General features: G+C 43.1%; 1 protein-coding gene across 1 annotated transcript in view; it reads left to right on the top strand.

The window, feature by feature from the left end:
- The window catches only part of LOC307267613 (histone-lysine N-methyltransferase 2D-like), a gene marked incomplete at its 3' end in the record, with an annotated part of 98169 nt that overhangs the window by 54977 nt on the left and 18192 nt on the right, over positions 1-25000 (top strand). The window contains exons 42-64 of the mRNA XM_080049972.1: positions 253-543; positions 1809-1898; positions 3773-4280; positions 5086-5342; positions 5799-6185; positions 6822-7032; positions 7928-8052; positions 8270-8354; positions 8568-8751; positions 10283-10476; positions 11328-11497; positions 11817-11979; positions 12476-12813; positions 13170-13917; positions 14751-14862; positions 16408-16519; positions 17936-18002; positions 18343-18575; positions 20208-20939; positions 21992-22102; positions 23177-23389; positions 23789-23881; positions 24528-24938. Of these exons, the coding sequence (XP_079906098.1) occupies positions 253-543; positions 1809-1898; positions 3773-4280; positions 5086-5342; positions 5799-6185; positions 6822-7032; positions 7928-8052; positions 8270-8354; positions 8568-8751; positions 10283-10476; positions 11328-11497; positions 11817-11979; positions 12476-12813; positions 13170-13917; positions 14751-14862; positions 16408-16519; positions 17936-18002; positions 18343-18575; positions 20208-20939; positions 21992-22102; positions 23177-23389; positions 23789-23881; positions 24528-24938 (5835 nt within the window). The remainder of the gene's footprint in view (positions 1-252; positions 544-1808; positions 1899-3772; positions 4281-5085; positions 5343-5798; positions 6186-6821; positions 7033-7927; positions 8053-8269; positions 8355-8567; positions 8752-10282; positions 10477-11327; positions 11498-11816; positions 11980-12475; positions 12814-13169; positions 13918-14750; positions 14863-16407; positions 16520-17935; positions 18003-18342; positions 18576-20207; positions 20940-21991; positions 22103-23176; positions 23390-23788; positions 23882-24527; positions 24939-25000) is intronic.

Raw genomic sequence — 25000 nt, 5'->3', positions numbered from 1 at the left:
ATTATAATAAAAAAATATTGGGGGAGTGCTGGGGCGCATCTCTTTCTCTCCACACTGTCAAGAAAGCAAAAAAATAACGTAATCTTTTTTTATTTATGTTTGCGATCTATAACCTTTGTGGGAAGTTCTTATACTCACGGGTCTAACTAAACACTCTGTCTGTCTGTCTGTCTGTCTGCCTGCCTGCCTGTCTGCCCGCCCGCCTGTCTGTCTGTGTGTCTGTCTGTCTCGTTGTGTTTTTCTCTGTCGCAGCAAAAAGCTCGAGACAACCGCGCGGCTCAACGAATCAGCAAAGTCCAAGTTTCAAACGAGCCAATGAAACGCTTCGGGCCTACGCAGCCGCCGCAGCCTCCACTACTACAGCAGCAGCAGCAACAACAACAACAACAACAACAGCAACAGCAGCAAATACCGATGCTATCTCAGCCGCTAACCCTCGCACAGCCACAGACAGCAGCTCCGTTAGCGTCGGGGAGTTATGACGTCACGGACCCTCTGAGGCCGAGAGAGACGGAGCAGGAACAGGAGTGGAAGCTTCGGCAGGTCAGAACTCTTTGCTGTGTTACTAGCTGTCTACAGTGACATCATCACAAAGGGACAAACCAGACACAGCAATAACCACTATCTAAAATCTGAAATAATCCACATGAAATAGTTAGCCTGCTATCGGTGTATGAATGTGTGTGTGAATGGTAACGTGGGAAAGGAAAACAGGTCTCCCTTGTAAAAGAGTCTCCAGTCTCAATGGGATTTACCTGTAAGAATAAAGGTTAAAAAAAAAAACGTTATCACAAAGGGACAAACCAGACACAGAAATAAACACAATATGACTTTTATTTATTAATTTATTATTCTTAAACCTGCAGTGTGTAGAATTTTGGGTTTTATTTCCTAGCAGATTTTGAAGAAAGTAATTATAATATCCAGAAGTACATTTAATTTAGTGCATAATAGCTGAAAAAAATGTTTTGAATTATTTTTTTTCCCCTTAGAAAGGGTCTCATATATGTCCATATTTCTGCATATTTTGGACCAAGGCCTAGTGCCGCCATCTTGAAAGTGTCATAGTTGGAATGTCATCAGGAGCATTGTTTAACATTTAGAATAGTTCTTGTCCTTGAAGGCCACTGTAGCTTCTGTTATTATTCTAAAGGGGTGGGGTTACCCAGGGAGTGTTGCATTCTAGAACTTTGTAGAACTTTCTTGATGATGTCATATTACACACTGCACCTTTAAACACTATCTGAAATATTTATAATTTAGTTAGTCAGATTTGGGTGATATTGGGGTTAGCAAGGGAGCGTTGCCATCTACAATCCCACCACGAGATTACGCCAAAATACTCCAATATTACACACTGTAGCTTTAAATATCTGAATGAACATATCGTCTGAAATCAAATATTTTTTAATTGGTTGATGAAGTTCAAATTCATGTGTGAATGTCGATAGTTATCCTGCTGCTATCGGTGTATGAATGTGTGTGTGAATGTCGATAGTTATCCTGCTATCGGTGTATGAATGTGTGTGTGAATGGGAACAGGTCTCCCTTGTAAAAAGAGTCTCCGGTCTCAATGGGATTTACTTGTATAAATAAAGGTTAAAAAAAAATATATATATATAAAAAAAAAGAATGATAAGAATGATATGAATAATTATACTGTGGCTGGTTTTTCCCCGCTCTTTCTGACTAGTGTTTAGTATTTAGTAGTAACCATGGTAACCATCAGTCAGTCATTTTGCACGTGTCACATACGTATGATGTCACCTCACTCACTAACTCCTCTTGATCATCTCATCTGAAACAAGGGAGAGGCTCAGAAGAGGCAAAGCAAATCAAATACAGATTGTCCCTTCCAGGCACCTGTAGCAGAAAGAGGAGGAGGCAGACAGGCACTGGTAAGGAAGAGTGGTGGAAGAATGAAGAATAATCAGCAAATCAATCTACAAAATAAAAGCCTTCTGATCTTAACTAGCCCTGCGTTCCAAATCCCCATACAACCCTACTATTGTAGTATGCCAGAAAAAGATTTAGGATTTCTACTCTACTCTAGTATGCTGAAAATACATAGATGTCCCACTAACTCCAATAGCATTTTTTTTGGAGTATTCGTCTTTATTCATGACATTTCTCGACATAATGAAAAAATAATCTTCGTTATCTGATTTTTTTTTTTCTCTCTCCTGTCTGTGGCCCTAACACTCTTCTGTACTTTAGTATGTAGTGTAGTAAAAAGACTAAAACTCTTCTGTACTTTTAGTATGTAGTAAAAAGACTAAAACTCTTCTGTACTTTTAGTATGTAGTAAAAAGAAAGAGTATGTGATTTGGAACGCAGTAAAGCATCTGAAAAGAGTTGAAAAAGGTCTGGACAGTTTGATGAGTTTTATTAATGTTTATTTTCAATCAAGGTCAAGGTCAAGGTCACTTTTATTTATATAGCACCTTATAAGAACCTAAATTCACCAAAGTGCTTTACATAAAATACATAAATTAAAATAAAATCAGACTTGCTTAGCCGTCCATAAAGCCCTTAGATAAACAAATCATTGTTGTCAAAATCACTTTGTCAAAATCAGTGAATATCTCCTCATAATCCACTACTTGTCTGTACTGTGTGTCTGCTCTGTGTTAATACACAGCCTAGGCTCTGTAAACTGGTATGTTGCTAGATACAGTGAGCCCCCTTTCTTAACACACCAGTTTACAGAGCCTAGGCTGAGTATTAACACTGGATTTATTTTCAGTGCATCCACACAGTACAGACAGGTAGCGGATCATGAGGAGATATTCACTGATTTTGATAAAAAGTGATTTTGACAACAAGCGTTCTCCAGAATCACTGACTGCACCTTTTATAAACTGAGACAGACAGAATTACTAAGAGAGGCAAGGCAAGTTTATTTCTGTAGCACAATTCAGACACAAGGCCATTCAAAGTGCTTTACAGGGGCAAGATTAAAATACATAATACACATTAGAGAGAGAGAGAGGAAGAGAGAGCATTGCTAGCTGCCATACCATCATGTTTAACTCCACCTGTTATATTTATTAATTCTCATTCATATTTTTATATATCGATGCATTCCTGCTCATTCCCTGCTCTGTAGTTTGTTTGTTCTTCTGCCGTGTTTAGCTCATAATTCACTTTGACGTTTGGAATTGCAAAATTTACTGTTTTATTTTGTTTTTTAAATATATATATTTTGTTTTACCTGCTGTAGAGTCAAATAATTGAACTGACCTTTGTCTCTCTCCTACTCTCTCTCTCTCTCTCTCCTACTCTCTCTCTCTCTGTGTTTCTGTCTGTGTCTCTCTCTCTCTCTCTGTGTTTCTCTGTGTGTGTGTGTGTGTGTGTGTGTGTGTGTGTGTGTGTGTGTGTGTGTGTGTGTGTTTCTGTCTGTCTGTCTGTCCCTCTGTGTGTGTGTGTGTGTGTGTGTGTGTGTGTGTGTGTGTGTCTGTCTGTCTGCCTGCCTGCCTGTGTGTCTGCCTGTCTGTCTGTATGTCTGTCTCTCTCTCTGTCTGTCTGTCTGCCTGCCTGTGTCTGCCTGCCTGCCTGCCTGTCTGTGTCTGTCTGTCTGTGTCTGTCTGCCTGCCTGCCTGTCTGTCTGTCTCTCTCTCTCTGTCTGGTCTGCCTGCCTGTGTGTGTGTCTGTGTGTCTGTCTGTCTCTCTCTCTGTCTGTCTGTCTGTCTGCCTGTCTCTCTCTCTCTCTCCCTCTCCCTCCCTCTCTCCTTCTCCCCCTCTCTCTCTCTCTGTCCTTCTCCCCCTCCAGCACATGCGTCAGATGAGCAAACAGGCGGCGAAGATCGAAGCCACTCAGAAACTGGAGCAAGTGAAGAACGAACAACTTCTCCAACAGCAGAAACAACAGCGACTGTCACCTGATTGTGACAACAGCTCCAGCCCGTTAACCCAGCCTAACTCCCCCTTACAACCCATTCAGAACAGCCCTTTACAGCCAATGCAAAACAGACACAATTCTGGGCTAATAGACGACGTATTCTTAAGGCCTCAGGCGCCCCCTTGTTCCCCACAAATGTTTTCACCGCCGTGCAGTCGACCTTCTTCTCCCTGGGATCAGTTTGGTAAATTATCAGCGACCCAGGACCCTTATAGTAAGATGGTGGGCACCCCAAGACCCCCCCAAACCACACAGACACCCCCCACGCACACACAGCAGCAGAATCGCATATCTCCGGCCCACGATGCATTTGGTTCACCGGCTCCCTCACCAGATTCTAAAACTACAGACGGCAACAGAGGGATGGGACAACAGACGGGTAACTACTTTTGAATGCTGTTTTTTATATATATACACATTGATATTTATTGGTTGTTATGAGTGTGTGTGTGTGTGTGTGTGTGTGTGTGTGTGTGTGTGTGTTAGTTTCACCTTTTATTTATTTATTTATTTATTATGATTTATTCAAGCAAGTCATTAAGAAAAAGTCCTTATTTCAAATGTCAACAACTGCGGTTTAAAAACATCCCTATGTCCTATCTCTTTAGTGATAGCTAGTGTGAGTGTTAGTATGTGAGTTTGTGTGTCTGCGTGTGTATGTATATGTGTATGTCTCTGTGCATGTCTATGGAGGTGGGAGGGTCTCTGCATGTCTATGGAGGTGGGAGGGTCTCTGCATGTGTATGTGGGTGGGAGGGTGATTGGGTTCTTTTTGTTTTCTTCTCTTGATTTTATTTGCTGTTTTTTTAGCTACTTTAGTATGAAAAGCGGGATTAGGGATACAAATAAAAATTTATTGATTGATATAGTCCCTAGAGTTAGGACTAAACGAGGAGAAGCAGCTTTTAGTTTTTATGCTCCAAATATCTGGAACAAACTCCCAGAAAACTTGAGGTTTGCTGCAACCCTCAGTTCTTTTAAATCGAATCTGAAGACTTTTCTGTTTCCATGTTAACCTGTACTTTTTATTTTATTTAAATGTTTTGCTGCTTTTCATTCGCTTTTAAATGTCTTCTAATGTGTTTTATGTATTCTAATCTTGCCCCTGTAAAGCACTTTGAGTGGCCTTGTGTTTGAATTGTGCTATAGAAATAAACTTGCCTTGCCTTCCCCCCCCTCCCTAGGCCTCCAGCAGGGCAGAGGTGGTCTGATGAGCCCCCATCCGTCTCAGTACCCGCGCAGTACAGTGTGTGGTGGGAAGGGGGCGCTGTTCAAAGCCCCCATGCCTCCACAGCACCAGCCCCAGCCTCAGGACCCGTCTTCTTACCCTAACAGCCCCCTGTCCAGCCTGGGGTCGCCTCACCGCAGCCCCTACAACACAGCGCCCGGCACCCCACGACCACACGACTTCAACCAGCAACTCAACACAGTCTCTGCTAATGTGAGTTTAATTGATTTTTTATTAATTTGTTTTTTATTTGTTATAATTTTTTATTTTTATTATTTTTTGGGTAGTTTATTTATTTATTTGTATTAATTTATTAGTTATTATTTATTTATTATTATTATTATTATTATTATTATTATTATTATTATTATTATTATTTATTATTTTAAAATGTATTATCTTTTTTATTTAATTTGTTAATTTAGTTTTATTTATTTTTTCATATTAAAGGGTCACTGTGTAGTTTCAGAGGAGGGGGGTTTGTTTACATTCGCAGAGCCTGCAGTTAGTTTACTAAACATATTTTACTTTACATGTCATTCTTAGTATTGAATAAGTGTGTGTGTGTGTGTGTGTGTGTGTGTGTGTGTGTGTGTGAAGCGTACACAAAGTTATCCATACAACATAAATATGCATGTAACATTTATTTCTTTTTGTATCATTCCACAGTCTCCTTTGAGCTCGAGACCCTCCCCGGACCCTTACACTAACCCCGGGACCCCTGGAACCCCGCGGCCACACACACACACTCCCTCCGAGCCTTCTCCTTACCTCCGAATGGACCGCCGCCCGTCCCCCTCACACACACACACACACTCTAACCTCGACCCCTACTCGTCAAACCCAAACTCAAACCCGGGCACGCCGAGGCCAGATAGGTACCCCCGCTCTCCTACGGGACAGTGGGGAGATCCGTACGCACAGCAACCCTCCACGCCCAGGCCTCAGAGTCTGAATATCAACCCCAGCGAGAGCTTCAATCCCCAGCCTTCAGCGGCCACGACGTCCCCTCTCAACCCTGGAGACATGGTGGGCTTCAACACAACACATCACCAGGTATTATAAACAAACGGCTTCATATTTACTCTACATGTCATGTCTTTAGTATTGAATAATTCTATCATCATAAATCTGAATTATTTTGAGGAACCTGGAACCAAACGTTAAGACTAGAATATGTTTGTAAACTAAACTGTGGGCCCTGCTGCTGTAAACAACAACAACAGTGAAACAGTAACTTTTCAGGAAGCTTTCTAACTTCAAACAGTGTTCCAGGGATCACATTTTCCTGTGAGGAAAGTTTGTTTATTCAGTTATGAGAATAAACCTTAGAAAATGTTTCACTTCTCTGACACACACAAAGTTACACACTGACCCTTTAATAACACCTGTACTACCTTCAATAATTGTTATATATATTTTAATGTTGTTTTTAAAAGCAAAAACACACTCACTCACTCACACACTCACTCACTCACTCACTCACTCACTCACTCACTCACTCACTCACTCACTCACTCACTCACTCACACACTCACTCACTTACACACAAACAAACACACACACACACACACACACTCTCTCAAACACACACACTCACTCACTCACTCACTCACTCACTCACTCACTCACTCACTCACTCACACACAAAGTTACACAGTGCACCTTTAAACTAGTTGTCTTTCTCTCTAGTTGCAGCAGTCTCCAGGAAGACAACAACAACAACAACAACAACAACAACAACAGCAACAGCAGTTACATCTTCAGCAGCAGTTGGACCCATTTCCCAGGTCGCTTAGCAACAGCCAGACCCCCAAACACCCCTCCATGTTGGAAGACGGCGGCTTTATGGGCGGACACACTCCCAGCCACGACCCCTTTGAACAGGGCCACATCACTCCAGGTAATATATGACGATTTTGGCATTTAAAAGCTGCTCCGAGGAACTTTCTAGTTTGTGTTGAATCTAGCGCCCCCCCCCCCTTGGACAAAAGCGGTAGTGTTTTTTTTTTTTTTTTTTACCACGCCAGCTGTTGTTCCTGGGTGAGCGTATACCCATGACAAAAGCATTAAGAAAAACTATATAAAAATAGCATTCTTTGCACTGATGGTCTGGTTTGCTGTTACATGTAAGTTATGATCATCAGAGGAAAAATTAGACTGTTTCAGAAATATTTAAAAAGTTCCTCGTAGAGACTTTAATACACACATTAATTTTGATATGTCTGTGTACCATAGAGACAGAGCGGATTGCGTCATAATCTGAGGCCACGCCCATCGTGGGGGAAAACAATACATAGCGCTCCATTCACTTTATATTGAATGACATCTGTATTCTGCAAACAAACTTAATAAAAACGTAATACGACCTGCCTTTCACAAATACACGTTACTTTCTTTAAAGCCACGACTCTTGTCTGTCTATACGAGCTGTTTTTGTGAAAAATTATTGAGTAATTTTCAATATCGAGACAACTCTTTACTAATGTATGCTGGGAAAAAACACCTCAATATTGAAAATTACTCAATTATTTTTCACAAAAACAGCTCGTATAGAAGAGTCGTGGCTTTAAAGAAAGTAAAGTTTTTTTGTTAAATGGATGTTTGATTAAGTTTTAATTAAGTTTGTTTGCAGAAGACAGTTCTCCATCAATACAAAGTGGATGGAGCGCTGTTCAATGTTTTCCCCCACGATGGGCGTGGCCTATTTCATGCACTCTCTCTATGTAAAGCACCTTGTAACAGTTTGTTTTTAAAAAACGGCTATATAAATAAAAACTTACTTGCTTACTCACCAGGTCACATGACCCCTGGCCCCTCCCACACAGAGAAGCCGACAGCCAATGAGATGTCAGCGCTGGCCGTGGATGGACCAATGAGCATGCTGCCTCAGCTGGGAGACTCCGAGGAGAAGCTCAGACAGGTAGGAGCCAACTGTCACTCATTATAATTTGTTACATTTTCAAACATGCTCAAATCTTCCCCCCCAATACATTGATGTAAAAAAAATATATATAAATCTTAGGGCCGTCAGCATCAATGCGTCCGAGCATAAAGATTTATTTTTCATAACCTTAACTGAGTCTCTTTTTTACCGTGTGTTTGTTTACCTGTGTGTGTGTGTGTGTGTGTGTGTTTAGCGGCAGCGTCTGCGTCAGCTCATCCTCCGGCAGCAGCAGCAGAAGAGCGCTTTACGTCAGGAGAAAGGTCTCCAGGAATCACAAGGTTAGTACAGAGTTCACTCACTCACTCACATTCACATAGCCATAAAAACATAGCACTCTCACTCACTCACTCACTCACTCACACACATGCTGACTTGTTCTATATTTTGATAGAAAATAATGGATTTTTCTCCACGTAATGTGCCCTTTTATCTTAAAAAATGCTTTAAAAGTGCTTGTATTGACTCTTTTAAAATGGTCTGGTTCTTCCCAGGCTCGAGCCCGGGTCCCTGGCCCCAGAATGAGCCCCCTAACCCGGGTGATGTGTTTGGCCGTCCCCCTCCTCCTTACCCCGGCACCATCCGGCCGCTCGGGGCTCCGGCTCTGCGATTCACCGGAGGATTCAACCCCACGGAGGCTCCTTTCCCCAGGCAGCACCTACGAGGCCCGCTCATGAGGTAATAAGAAACACACACACTGAGACAGACAGAGACAGACACAGAGAGACACAAACACACGCACAGAGACAGACAGACAGACACACAGATAGAGACACAGAACAGACACAAACACACGCACAGAGACAGACAGACAGACAGACACACAGATAGAGACACACACACACACACACACACACACACACACATCACCTACGAGGGCCGCTCATGAGGTAATAAGAAACACACACACTGAGACAGACAGACACAGAGAGACACAAACACACGCACAGAGACAGACAGACACACAGATAGAGACACACACACACACACATCACCTACGAGGGCCGCTCATGAGGTAATAAGAAACACACACACGGAGACAGACAGATAGAGACACAGAACAGACACAAACACACGCACAAAGACAGACAGACAGACATACACACAGATAGAGACACACACACACACACACACACACACACACACACATCACCTACGAGGGCCGCTCATGAGGTAATAAGAAACACACACACAGAGACAGACAGACAGATAGAGACAGACACAAACACACGCACAGAGACAGACAGACACAGAGAGACACACACACAGAGACAGACACACAGATAGAGACACACACACACACACACACACACACACACACACGAGGGCCGCTCATGAGGTAATAAGAAACACAGAGACAGACAGACAGATAGAGACAGACACTGAGAGACAGACACGCATATCAGACAGACAAATAGAGAGACACACAGACACACAGAACCTACAAGGGCCGCTGATAAGGAATTTAGAATTGTTTTAATTTTTATACTATTTAATTTTTTTTTTACTTTTTACATCGCCAATTACTTTTTTCAAACTGCTATTATTTTACGTCATAAAACGTAAAAGCATTTGAAAAAAAACATTGATTTTAATATTCTCAAAATAAGACCCTAAAAGTATTGGTATCAGAAATTGTGTGTGAATGTGTATAAAACAATGTAAAGCATTTTCGGTCTGTGAAAAACGAAAGAAAAGCGCTATAGAAGTGGAGTCCATTTTCCATTTACTAGGACTGGCCCGAATGCCATTTTTCAGGCTTCGAATATTCGTTGGTTTTTCCGAGCGAATATTCGAATATTCGTTCCAGAAAAACACACCATCAAAAACAACAATAAAAAAAAAACGTTAATAATCCCTATATACTCCCTGGAACCGATTTTGACAGTATCTGCATATTTTGTTGAAGATTTACGCGCTCGGAGGTGAAGTAATGGATGCGCTATGACACTATAATAATATCCTCCTTAATGAGCAATACTACTACTACTACTACAATATTACTAACTTTTATATCCAAATATAAAATTATTTGATGACATTATATTGCAGTACTAGCTTCTTGCAAAAAAAAATGTAAAAAAAAACAAAAAACGAAGCTCCGAATACTAATTTATGCTCCGAATACTAATTTTCCGAACGAGTATTCGAATAATTCGGGCCAGCCCTACCATTTACATATGCCTCCTCTCCTCTGCTGTTGTTCCAGATTCAGTGTTGCTCCTGGAGCTCCAGTGGGTCTAGGGGACTCGTTCCTGCGTCCTCCCCAGGGATCGGTGCCTGGTCCTGGGCATGGCATCGTGGTGGAGGGGGGGGTCCCGGTCCACATGAGGAGGCCCATGGCAGGAGACTTTACGGGGATTCGACCGATGCCTTCGCCCAACGCTCACCAGCACATGTCAGGTCAGTCATCACACTGTATTCCGCCCCTTTATGTGTAAAAAGTGAATCTTTTCCATCATATTCCAAGTTTTTATCAGATGCACCTGTATTTCATTTCATTTCATTTCATTTAACTTTTATTTATCCTCGAGAGACCAATTGAGGGGTGACCCTCATTTTCAATGACGTCGAGTTCAAACAAATTCCAAGGAAAAACAACAATGCATACACAATATTCAATGCAAATACATCAAATACACAACAACAGGTGAAGAGAAGAAAAAAACAAAAAACAAAAAAAAAAACAATTGAAACATTTACACAGTGGTGAAGAGTGGCAGCAATTAAAATGAAATTAAATGGGTGAAAGTACAATATAGCCTAATTAAAACAGTTACAGGTAGAGTTTGGCAGATTTAAGATAGTTTGTTTAAATTGTATTGTTTATTGTTTAAAAAAAACATTGTCCACAAAAACATGGGGACATTTTGGAAGTTTTTTTTTTGTCTTTTTTTTTAATGTTTTTTGTTGTTTTTTAACATTTTTGGTGGGATGGACTCTAAAACGTATCATGCAGCACTAAAGAGCACGTGCCTCCTATCCCTTATTCATCAGTGCAGTGTAACACGTTTTATTTGTTAATTTTGTTTGTCACTAGTTCGCAATAAATATATTTTTATGTGATACATTTTTTTTCCAAAGAACTCCCAATTAAACTTTTTTTTTGGCCTTTTTGGAAGTTTTAAAATATTTTTTTCTGTCGTTTTTTGCCGCTTGCTAATGAGCTTGCGACTAATAAAATCTTGTCCTCTTCTCCCCTTATTTTGATTAGGGTTTTTTTTTAATCAGTTTTTCTCCCCTCTTCCCCCCAGGTGTCCCCCAGCCCTTCCTGCCTCGCTCGTCCCTGCAGCAGCACAGTATTCTGGGCCAGCCGTACATCGAGCTGAGGCACAGGGCTCCAGACACCCGCCTCAGACCCCCCTTCACCCCGGACACACAGCCCAGGCTCAGGCTCCCGTTCACGGACTCGCACACCTCCACGGTACGCCCTAATCATGGAGCTAAATTTATAATTTTCACATTTTTATTTTTATTTTCACTTAAAGGTGAACTAACATGGCGTACTCTACTGTAAAGTAGAGTACGCCGTGTTAGTTGATTGTTTTATTTTGTCTTTTGTCTGTGTGTTCACTTTTTCAGTTGTTTGTTAGTGTTTTTTCTCAGGCTAGGATGAACCGATTTTAATTTTTTTTGCACATTTATACTACATAGGATCTCAGAATTCAATACACCTTCATATTCAAACCGGTGAAGTAGGCCTTTAAGTATTTAAAAAAAACTAACCAAGCCAACTTTAGCAGATGGTGCTTGAGCAGCTGAGCCAGCAGCAGATGGGGCACCACGCGGAGGCAGCGATGCCCGAAGAGGAGCCTCTCGAGGGGGAAGACTCCGCCGTGAAGGACCTGGAGGATGTGGAGGTCAAGGATCTGGTCGACTTAAACCTCAACCTGGACCCAGAAGACGGTACGGACACAGACAGACAGACAGACAGACAGACAGACAGACAGACAGACAGACAGACAGACAGACAGACAGACAGACAGACAGACCGACAGACAGACGCACAGACAGACAGGCAGACAGACAGACAGACAGACAGACGCACACACACACACACACACACACAGACAGACAGACACACAAACACACACATAAGTCTGAGATGGATAGATAGATAGATAGATAGATAGATAGATAGATAGATAGATAGATAGATAGATAGATAGATAGATAGATAGATAGATAGTGTATAATCGCTTGTTTTTTTTACGAGTTTAGAATGAGCCTTTTATATCTACATAGGAGCGGGGCCCTTTTGTTAATTCTCCTACAAGTAGATAGACACACACTTACACACACACATTTACACACACAGGCATAAACACACACACACACACACACACACACACACACATGGTTTTCAGCCTTTCTTTAACACCTCTTCTTATTGTTTCTTCAGGTAAAGAGGACCTGGATCTCGGCCCTAACGACCTGCACCTCGATGACTTTCTGTTGTCGGGGAAGTTTGATCTGATCGCGTACGCCGACCCAGAACTAAACCACGAGGACAAGAAAGACCTCTTCAACGAACAGCTGGATCTGGGAGAGAGGGAGGAAGAGAGGAGGGGTGGAGAGAGAGAGAGGGAGGAGGAAAGGAGGGCTGGAGAGGGCTTCATGGTGGGGCAAGTCAAACAGGAGGCAAACGACAACTCTGTAGCCCAGAACTACGCACCTCAACATGGGCACGGACACGTCAACAGGCCCCCCGGACCTCCAGGAAACCACCACACGGGCAAGGTGGGACACGCTCTGTTATTATTGGTTATTGTTTAAAGGTTTTAAAACACAATCACACAAACACACATATATACGCACACACACAAACACTGTAACACATACGCACGCACACATACACAAACACACACACACTGTAACACATACGCACGCACACATACACAAACACGCACACATTGTAACACATACGCACACACACACACACACACACTCTAACACACATACACACACACACTCACAACCCGACACAGGCACTGTAATACACACACACACACACACACACACACACATACACACACAGCCCAATAAACTTATTAAGGATGAACATATATTGAAGAACTCCCTCATTTCTTCCACAGCAGGAGAAGTTGGATGTCTCTGGTTCTGGTTCCGGTTCAGGGCCGATGCCGACTCATCATGCCCAGGATCAGGCTCTGTCGTCGGGCATGAATCCCAGGGTTCACCCCCCCATGGCTGGAGGTTTCCAACAACAACAACAACAGCAACAGCCGAGAAACTTTGGACAATCGTCGATATTCACTCCCCACAATCAGGGGCTAATGTTGACAACACAGCAGGGCCCCACACACACACACACTCTGTCTACACACACACACACACTCTCTACACATACGCACACACAGCCGACACACACGCACACACAGCCGACACACACACTCTCCATCCAACCAAATATCAACCCACACACCCTAACACAAACCACACAGGGACAAGGGCTCCATGTTAACCCCCACACACACGCCCTCACTCAGCCCCAAACCGAGGCCCTTTCCCTGGACCCGGATGATAAGAATCGGCCCCTCCTGCTGGAAGAACAGCCGCTGCTCTTACAGGATCTGTTGGACCAGGAACGAATCGAACAGCAGCAGCAGAAACACATGCAGCACGTGATCAGACCCAGGCCCGGACCGGAGGCGCTGGTACCAAATATGCCCCCCAATATGGGCCCCAATATGGCGCCTAACATGCCACCCAACATGTTGCCTAATATGGGGCCTAATATGCCACCAAACATGGGCCCTAACATGCCACCCAACATGGTGCCTAATATGGGGCCTAATATGCCACCAAACATGGCTAACATGGGTAAGTAAGGGTGGCGAAAATGCTATTTTTTTTTGGGGGGGGGGGGGGGAATCGATTCATGTAAAAATTGCTATGCTATCTAATTTGAAGAAAAATCTTGCATACTGTTATCATTTTGGCCCATCGGCAAATCCAGACATACAATTAAAAAAGAAAAGAAAAAAAAAATACTACTATGGGCTAACATGCCACCCAATGTGGCTAATATGAGTAGGTAAGGGTGGTGAGAAAAATCGAGTAATGGAAAAAATGCTATGCTATCTAATTTGAAAAAATAAAGATATGCATACTGTGGGCTAATATGGGTGAGTAAGGGTGGTGAAAATGTTTTATTTTGTTTAACGAAAAATGTATTTATTTAAAAAATGCTCTTATCTAATTCGGAAAAAAAATTATGCGTACTGTTATCGTTTTGGCGCTACAGACCTAAATCCAGACAGAAAATACAAAGCTTTTTTTCCACAATATGTTTATTTTCTTTTTCCATTTTAAAAAAAAAATAATAATAATTAAAAAAAAAAAAATTTGGGGTGCCCTTAGCTCAGTTGGTAGGGCGTCCCCCCCCCCAATGGGCCTCGGCCAGCAGCAGACCCGGGTTCGATTCCAGCCCGCGGTCATTCTCTGCATGTCACTCCCCTCTCTGCCCCATTTCAACTCTGTCTCTACACTATCAATAAAGCATAAAAATGCCACAAAAAAAAATCTAAGGAAAAAAAATATATATATTTTTTTTTAAACCCAAATCTATCCCATGTTCCCATTCACCATGACTACAATACAAATCTTTTTTTTTATGTGGTTTTATATAAATGACGTCATGTTTTCCTCCTCAGACTTCGACTCCATCACCGACCCGATCATGAAAGCCAAGATGGTCGCTCTGAAAGGAATCAACAAGGTGATGAGCCAGGGAAACCTCAGCATGGACCCCATGGCTATCAACAGGTAGGCTGTCTGTCTGTCTGTCTGTCTGTCTGTCTGTCTGTCTGTCTGTCTGTCTGTCTCTGTCTGTCTGTCTGTCTGTCTGTCTGTGTGTGTGTGTGTGTCTGTCTGTCTGTCTGTCTGTCTGTGTGTCTCTGTCTGTCTGTCTGTCTGTGTGTGTGTGTGTGTGTGTGTGTCTGTGTCTCTGTCTGTGTGTCTGTCTGTCTGTCGGTCTGTGCGTGTCTCTGTGTGTGTGTGTGTGTGTGTGTGTGTCTCTGTGTGTGTGTGTGTGTGTGTCTGTCTGTGCGTGTGTGTGTGTGTGAGTGTGAGACCTCTGACTTACACCATTAAGACCGTTAAAGTTGTAGTCAGTGATTCTGGAAAACGCTCGGTTTCAAAATCACTTTTTGTCAAAATCAGTGAATATCCCCTCATGAACCGCTACCTGTTCATATTGTGTGTGTGTGTGTGTGTGTGTGTGTGTGTGTGTGTGTGTGTGTGTGTGTGTGTGTGTGTGTGTGTGTGTGTGTGTGTGTGTGTGTGTGTGTGTGTGTGTGTGTGTGTGTGTGTGTGTGTGTGTGTGTGTGTGTGTGTGTGTGTGTGTGTGTGCTGGGGAAAAAAATAGTGCGAGGAGATATTCACTGATTTTGAAGCAGCGTTTTTATAAAGTAGGAGCATGGATGTCAGATAGATCGACTGTGCTTGTGCAGTGAAAGAAGTGGTTCATCACATCCCTCATGAGGGCAGGATTGTTGGGAGCCTCTGCTTGCTTCCAGTTTAATATAGACAAATATAAAAAATCATAGTATATTAAGTTGTATGTATGTATAGATCGTAAATGTCAAATATAGTATCGCCAATTGTATAGATAGATTGTATAGAGATTATATGGAATACAAGAAGTGAATATAATACATTTTTTTATTTTTTTTTACTATGGAAAAGGGGTAGGATTAAATAAGTGTATACTTCTTCCTGCTGCTTTTCAGGCATATCACATCAATACAGATAATTTTTTTTCTTTTTGTGAAGTCATTTAAACATACATTTTGTTTATTGTATTTTTATGCTTTTCATTTTGTTTTGTATTGTTTTTGTGATGGAAGTTCTGTTAAGGTTGGAGGTCAACTCAGGTGGAAGAATATTTCAGGAGACTTGGATGAATTATGAAGCGATATTTATTACAGACTTGGCCAAGGAGAACCGGACTGCAACTCTCGTGACTTGCACTTCAATTCTGACAAACTCATGCTTAGAGCTGTGTATTAACCTCGCGCTATCTCTATCACCTCCCCGGCTCGGGCACCAAGCGTACCAATGTTTTGGTTCAGAGCTGAACACAGTGAACCATAACATTCTGGAGTCTAAGGAGATGAGACTTTATCTATACAGCTGACCTAAGTGTCTCCTAACAGGCTCCAAGGCTGACCTAGAGTCTGAGAGACAGACACACAAGATAGGCATATATGACCTCTCAATCTTTCCCATTAATATTACAACTAAAGACCCAAAATTCCCTCACAGTTTTGATATGTCTTTCTAATGTGTTTTGTCTTTATATTGTCTCAGGTTCCAGCAGACTGCAGCTGTCCCGGTCCCTCCCATCGCTCCGTTAGCTGCTGCTGCTCCGATGACTTCTGGTCCAGAGGGCCTCCCTAAACCCCCACACCCAGTGCTACAGGTCAGTACTCTGTGTGTGTGTCTGTCTGTCTGTCTGTGTGTGTGTGTGTGTGTGTGTCTGTCTGTCTGTCTGAGCGTGTCTCTTTGTGTGTGTTTCTCTGTGTGCGTGTGTGTGTGTGTGTATCTCTGTCTATGTATGTATGTGTGTGTGTCTGTCTGTGTGCGTCCACTAGGGATGTAACAATATACCGCAAAACGGTCGTTCGCGATATGAAAAGGCCACGAATGTCAACCGTACGTTTTTTCTTGTTATACCGTGTCACGGTATTGAGGCGAGCGTGCATGGTAAATGCGCTCCATCATTGTGGAGAGTCTGGTGAGCAACGTTGTCATAAACGTTGACTGGCGACTGGCTCAGTTGGTAGAGCGGGTCGGCCGATGATTAAAGGGTTGGAGGTTCGATCCCCGCCCTGCCACCTGTGTCATAGTTGTTGTGTCCTTGGGCAAGACACTTCACCCACCTTGCCTCGTGTGAATGTCGATAGTTAGCCTGCTATCGGTGTATGAATGTGTGTGTGAATGGTAACGTGTAAATGGGAACAGGTCTCCCTTGCAAAAGAGTCTTCGGACTCAATGGGATTTACCTGTAGAAATAAAGGTTAAAAAAAAATAAAAAAACGTAGCACTCAATCTAACACTGTATGGGTCACACCAACATTGGAAACCAAACAATAACACATTGACACAACATCTTATCACTGAAACATGACTTCTAACTTTAAATTGAACAGTCACGTCTCACGTGGGCCGTTGTTTACACTACGCAGACAGGCACGTGCAGCTTCACAACATTGAGTCACGCAGCAGCAAACATATTACATTTTTCTTTATTTAACCTTGGAAGATTAATTGAGGGGTGACCCTCTTTTTCAATGAGGTTGAGTTAATATACATTAAAAAAAAGGGGGAGATAATTGTTTTATAATAGTTGATAGGAAACAACAAATGATGGGCCCCTAATCTTGTCAATGAAACAGGAAATGTTGGTTGCGTTCCGAATCGCATACTTTCTACTATATAGTATGTAGAAAAAAGATTTAGGATGTCCCGATTCTTGTGGCCAGATTTAGGATGGTTAGAAGTACCCGGATGTCCTACTTCATGCGGCCAAGATTGTTAGTGTTGAAAAGTGCATCCTATTTGGGCGATTCTGACCCACAATCCGGTGCGCACGTGAAGTGACGTAACATCGACGAAGCCTCCATATGAAAACAAACGGGGATGCGACGGATATAAAAGCAAGAGGCAAGATCAAGGCGCAATGTTATGATGAAATAAGAGAGTAAAAGTATGTCCCAATAGTATGCCTACTGCATCCTAACTAGATTATTTTTATCGTCGGATGTAGTATGTAGAATAGAAAAAAGAAAGAGTATGAGATTCGGAACACAACCGTTATGTTTTTTTTCTCCTTCAGGACGGGAAGTGTAACAACCCTCCTCTGGTGAGACCAAACCCTCCAAACTTCGGCCCAGGATTCCACAGTGAGTATCAGAAAATATTCACCATGTGTTATAGACGAGTCCCAAGCGGGAAAAATCCACAGGTTTTCACTTGACTTTTATTCTGATATGATAAGTCTTCAATAAAATAACTTCACCCATTCATTCTCATGAGCTCCTTCAAAATAAAAGCCTTTCTGTCCTTTCTAGACAAGTCTACATCATAAAAGAATTAACACACACACACACACACACTAAAGCTCCTTCAAAATAAAAGCCTTTCTGTCCTTTCTAGACGAGTCTACATCATAAAAAAATTAACACACACACTCACTAAAGAGAGCTCCTTCAAAATAAAAGCCTGTCTGTCTGTCCCTTGTAGACGAGTCCCAGAGACGTCAGTACGAGGAGTGGCTGGGAGAGACTCAGCAGCTGCTCCAGATGCAGCAGCGGCTGTTAGAGGATCAGATCGCCGCTCACAGGAAGACCAAGAAGAGTCTGTCGGCCAAACACAGGACGGCTAAGAAGGCCGGGCGCGTGTTAGGAGAGGAGGACGGGCTGCAGCTACAGCACATCACAGAGCAGCAAGGCCTGGTGCAGAAACAACTGGAACAGGTAAAATAACTTTGTCATGTAATTCCAATTTTTGGGGCGACCGTGGCTCAGGTGGTTAAGCGGGTTGGCCAATGATCCAAGGGTTGGCGGTTCTTTCCCCCCCGGCCACCTGTGTCATGGTTGTTGTGTCCTTGGGCAAGACACTTCACCCACCTTGCCTAGTGTGAATGTGTATGATTGCTGTATGTTTGAGGTGGTGGTCGGAGGGGCCGTTGGCGCTGAATGGCAGCCACGCTTCCGTCAGTCTGCCCCAGGGCAGCTGTGGCTACTCTCGTAGTTTACCACCACCGGTATGACTGTGTGTGAATGAATGGAACCTGGAACCCTGTAAGCGCTTTGAGTCCTAAGGGAATAAAGCGCTATATAAATCCATCCATTATTATTATTATTATTATTATTATTCCCCTCTTCTACTTAAGTACTCACTTACCGGTACACTTCTCCCCATTTCAACTGCTACTGTATTCAACTCTCTGATGAAAGGTGAAAAATACCTTTGAAAAAATAAAACTGTATTGTCCCAGTAGGTAAATGAGTCTTGTGCAAAGTTGATTGTTTTAACAAGCTGCTAATCTGAAGGCTCTTTGTTCTATTACAGTTTATTTAAATGTGATTGATTTATTGATATTATGTAAGATTGCCAAGGAGCTAAACATTTTTTAAATTTTTTATTTTTACTTAAATTTCAAATGAATATATTTGGATAAAAAAATTGTGTGTCTCTCTTTTTGTGTGTGTGTTTCTCTCTCTCTCTCTCTCTCCGGGTGTGTGTGTGTCACTCTCTCTCTCTCTTTCTTTCTTTCTTTCTTTCTTTCTTTCTTTCTTTCTTTCTTTCTTTCTTTCTTTCTTTCTTTCTTTCTTTCTCTCTCTCTCTCTCTCTTTCTTTCTTTCTCTCTTTCTTTCTTTCTTTCTTTCTTTCTTTCTTTCTTTCTCTCTTTCTCTCTTTCTTTCTTTATTTCTCTCTCTTTCTTTCTTTCTTTCTTTCTTTCTTTCTTTCTTTCTTTCTTTCTTTCTTTCTCTCTCTCTCTCTTTCTCTCTTTCTTTCTTTATTTCTCTCTCTTTCTTTCTTTCTTTCTCTCTCTCTTTCTTTCTTTCTTTCTTTCTTTCTTTCTTTCTTTCTTTCTTTCTTTCTTTCTTTCTTTCTCTCTTTCTTTCTTTGTGTCTCTCTCTCCGTCTGTGTGTGTGTGTGTCTCTCTCTCTCTCCGGGTGTGTGTGTGTCTCTCTCTCTCCGTGTGTGTGTGTGTCTCTCTCTCTCTCCGTGTGTGTGTGTGTGTGTGTGTGTGTGTGTCTCTCTCTCCGTGTGTGTGTGTGTGTGTGTGTGTGTGTGTGTGTGTGTCTCTCTCTCTCCGTGTGTGTGTGTGTCTCTCTCTCTCCGTGTGTGTGTGTCTCTCTCTCTCCGGGTGTGTGTGTGTGTGTGTCTCTCTCTCTCTCCGTGTGTGTGTGTCTCTCTCTCTCTCCGTGTGTGTGTGTGTGTGTCTCTCTCTCTCTCCGTGTGTGTGTGTGTGTGTGTCTGTGTGTGTGTCTCTCTCTCTCTCTCTCTTTCTTTCTTTCTTTCTTTCTTTCTTTCTTTCTTTCTTTCTTTCTTTCTTTCTTTCTTTCTTTCTTTCTTTGTGTCTCTCTCTCCGTGTGTAGATCCGTAAGCAGCAGAAGGATCACGCTGAGTTGATAGAGGATTACAGAAGCAAACAGCAGAAGCAGCAGAGATCTCTCCAGCAGCAGCAGCAACAAGCACCGCCCGCCTCTCTGCTTGTGTCTATGCAGCAGCACCACCCGGGCGGCAACGCTACCCAGGCACTCGCTACAAACGCACCCAACATGCAGAACATTCAAAATATCCAAAATGTAGCAAACGTTGGTTGGCCCGCCGGTCAGAGAATGCCTCTTCAGATGCCCCCTGTCCGACCGCAAGTGCCCCAGTCTGTTCCACACACACACACACAGACACACACACAATCTGTTCCACACACACAGCCCGCCCCACACATACACACACAGACACACACACAGTCTGCCCCACACATACACACACAGACACACACACAGCCCGCCCCACACACACACACACAGACACACACACAGCCCGCACCACACATAAAGCCCGCTCCTCACACACAGACACTCACACAAACACACATACAGCCCGCCCCACACACACAGCCTGGTCCACAAACACACACACAATCTGCTCCACAGACACACACACAAACACACACACAATCTGCCCCACAGACACACACACAGCCCGCCCCACAAACACACACACAATCTGGTCCTCAGACACACACACAGACACCCCCCACAATGGGGCAAGCACCCAGGGGCCCCAATCCCGGAACCAACGGAGCAGCGGCAGACCCTCGACAGGTAAGATTTATATGGCACACAATATCAATACACTTGTACAGGTGATACTCCTATTATTAGAATATCATGGGAAATGAATTGGAATTGAGGCAATAATTCATTCAAAAGGGGCCCAAACCAAGTACTGAGTACATGTACATACATACTTTATAGAGGGCCGACATTTCTGTATTTAAAATCCCCTTTTTATTGATTTTAATATGTAATATTAAAATTTTCAGAGATTTTGAATGTAGGGTTTTCGTAAGCTGTAAGCCATAATAAATACAATTATAACAAATGAAGGCTTGAGATATCTCACTCTGCATGTAATGAGTCTATATAATATATCAGTTTCACCTTTTTAAGTTGAATTACTGAAATAAATAAACTTTTGCACGATATTCAAATTTTTCGAGTTTAACCTGTATCTGTACTGTCTGACTCTTTGCGCTACTTTTGTGTTCACTTGAGTGTTCCTTTGATACAGTTTTTTATTTTATATTACATTGTTGAAGGACCCTAAGCACTCAAGAATGTCACAGCCTAGGCTCTGTAAACTGGTATATAAACAAAGGGGGCCCACCATAGCTAGCAACCTACCAGTGTACAGACAGGCAAAGACCAGGCGTAGTGTGAGTGGGCCCTTAGCTTTAAAGGTTTAGCAAGCCAAATGGTACTTTCAGCTAACTTCCTACCAGATCCGTAAGTGTGATAAAACGTGATAAAAACCATCAAAACCGACATTGGGAAGGATTTTTATCTGCTCCGCCATTGTAGGCGCATAAACATTCACCCATCTGTCGCTCTGCACGTGCACTGGTGGCAGTGAGACGGGTGCCGGTTTGTAGCGTTCTCTCTTCTGATTGGATATCAGGTTGTGGGATCCCCGGAAAGTTTATTTTGCCGATTACATGCAGAGCAGCTGACTGAGAGACCTTTGTTATGAAGTGTGCACACTATATAACTGATCACTGTATGAATAAAGAGCGATTTAACACTTATATTATTTAACATAATTATATCGCTCACTTCACCTTTAAAGGCCGTTGTGTTTGTGTGTGTTTTTGCAGCAGGTGAATTTTGACGACAACAATCCGTTCAGTGAAGGATTCCAGGAGCGAGAGAGGAGAGACAGGCTGAGAGAGCAGCAGGAGAGGCAGAGGATCCAGCTAATGCAGGAGGTGAGAGGGGTAGAATACTGGGCTTTTATTGTGGAGGTCAGAGGGGTAGAATACTGGGCTTTTATTGTGGAGGTCAGAGGGGCAGAATACTGGGCTTTTATTGTGGAGGTCAGAGGGGCAGAATACTGGGCTTTTATTGTGGAGGTCAGAGGGGCAGAATACTGGGCTTTTATTGTGGAGGTCAGAGGGGCAGAATACTGGGCTTTTATTGTGGAGGTCAGAGGGGTAGAATACTGGGCTTTTATTGTGGAGGTCAGAGGGGCAGAATACTGGGCTTTTATTGTGGAGGTCAGAGGGGTAGAATACTGGGCTTTTATTGTGGAGGTCAGAGGGGCAGAATACTGGGCTTTTATTGTGGAGGTCAGAGGGGCAGAATACTGGGCTTTTATTGTGGAGGTCAGAGGGGCAGAATACTGGGCTTTTATTGTGGAGGTCAGAGGGGCAGAATACTGGGCTTTTATTGTGGAGGTCAGAGGGGTAGAATACTGGGCTTTTATTGTGGAGGGGACAGAAAGTACTCACACAAACACAGCTTTTTATGTCACTTGGTAAACTTAAAGGAATACTTCACCCATATGGAACCGGCGTTCTATCATTATAAAATCATTATAATATAATGAATGAGGGTTTTCTTCCCTCAGTCTTCCCTCAGTCTTCCCTTGGCCCAGCTGTCCTGTTAATCCTAACCCTACATTTTAACATGTGTGATGTCATACATGGTAAAATTTAGAGTTAGACAGTGAGACCATAAAGCACTTTTTCTACCTTTTCTCATCTAGATAGATAGACAGACAGACAGACAGACAGACAAGATAGATAGACAAACGGGCAGACAGACAGGCAGATATACAGACACACAGACAGACATATAGACAGACAGACACATAGACAGACACACAGACAGACACATAGACAGACAGACAGACACATAGATAGACAGACAGACAGACAGACACACACATAGATAGACAGACACACACACACACACACACACACACACACACACACACACACACACACACACAGCTACTTAAATGATGAGGAAGTACATACTGATGTGTCTCTTGCTATCAGGTGGAGCGCCACAGAGCGTTGCAGCAGCAGAGGCTTGACCCCCAGGGCGTCGCCGGCTCGTCTTTGCCCCAATCCGGAGCTCCGTTAGCGGGTAGAGTGGGACCGACCGCCACCCCCCCTGGAGCTGACAGCCTGTCACAGATGCCTTTCTTCAGCTCTGAGCTTCCACAAGACTTTCTGCAGTCCCCACCGGCCGCAAGAGCCCCAGCACAGGTTAAGAGACGTACATTTACTAGTTGCAAACATTTTTTAAATATAAATTTTTATTTTATTTTATTTTATTTTATTTTATTTTATTTTATTTTATTTTATTTTATTTTATTTTATTTTATTTTATTTTATTTTATTTTATTTTATTTTATTTTATTTTATTTTATTTTATTTTATTTTATTTTATTTTATTATTTTTAATTGTATATACAGACAGACAGACACACACACACACACACACACACAGACAGACACAACGCCTCTTAGCACTTTTCTTCTGTTTTTAATTGTATGTTTTATTTATGTATGTTTTGTGTCCCTTTTGTTAAGCACTTTGTACCCCAGGGTTTTAAAGGTGCTCTGTAGATACCATGGCACTAACTCCCTTCCCTCCTTCCACAGGTCCCGGGGCAGTCGGGGGGGCCGTTCCCTCCCCAGCAGGGCTTCATAGGGCCACACCTCACCACCATGGACGGCCTGCCCGCTAACAGCCAGGTAGGGGCTAGTTAGTAACTCCACACATTAAGCCCCTATCTCACTGGGCTGCGACTGTTTCAGACAAGTTGGAGACTGCATTCGCAAACGAGTCTCTAAACTGTCTCCAAACGTTCGCGGAGGTCCATATTTCCTCGCATGAGACGCAGAGCCGCGCAGTCCTGTCGCATGAATTTTGAACATGTTCAAAAAAAGTGTGCGACAAATCTAGTCTCAAAATAGTCTCAGAGTTGTCGCAGGTGTGTCGCACGCGTCGCAAACCCTTCTCAATTTAGTTTCCGCGAGTCAGAAAGTGCGAGAAGTGTGAGACAACTTCGCGAGGGTTTGGCGAGTGTTTGGCGACATATGAAACTAAATTGCTACTGCTTTGAGACAAAAATGAGACTGACATTCCGTTCGTGCGACACTCGCCAGACGTTCGTGAGACATAAATGCGACCTCCTGGCAAGGACATTCGCAAACGTGTCGTAAGTAGCAACTCAGTGAGACTGCAGTGTGTGTGTGTGTGTGCGTTTGTGTGTGTGAACGTGCGAGAGACCCACCCTCTTTCGCTGATGATGAGTCAAACAAACAAACACAAAATAAAAACAACACAACATACACAATATACAAAGCACTTACATCATACCTCCATCTGTACCTCCAGGTGCGCCCGCGGCTCCCCTCTACCCAGGGACCGGTGCGTGCGGCTGGGCTCGGTGCCGCCGCTTTGCCCCCCTCTCACCCTGGAGGTCTGCGATTCGGACCCGACTCCTCGCTGATTCAACTCTATCATGACATCATCCCCGACGACAAACAGACACCACCGAAGAAGAAGAGAAACAGGAAGCAGAAGGACACGGACTCCGACAGCGACATCACTTCCTGTTCCACTCCCACGAGGCTCGGAGCTCTCGACCAATCAGATTTGAGCTTTTCGTCCATCTCCGGTCTGGCTCCGTCGTCAGAGCTGGAGAGGCAGCTCAACGTGATATCTCTAGCCCAGCAGAGAGGCTCCGTCCTGGGCATGGAGGGACAGCGTGTACCCCCCCTGTCTGGAGCTAGGCTGGAGGTCAAGGTGAGGAGATGCACAGTCATTACCAACAGTGGTGGAAAAGAAATCGCTGCTTGTAAAAGTCG

The sequence above is a fragment of the Ammodytes marinus genome (genome assembly GCF_949987685.1).
Source record: "Ammodytes marinus genome assembly, chromosome: 21".
Lineage (NCBI taxonomy): Eukaryota > Metazoa > Chordata > Actinopteri > Uranoscopiformes > Ammodytidae > Ammodytes > Ammodytes marinus.
This window is presented reverse-complemented; position numbering and strand designations above follow the sequence as displayed.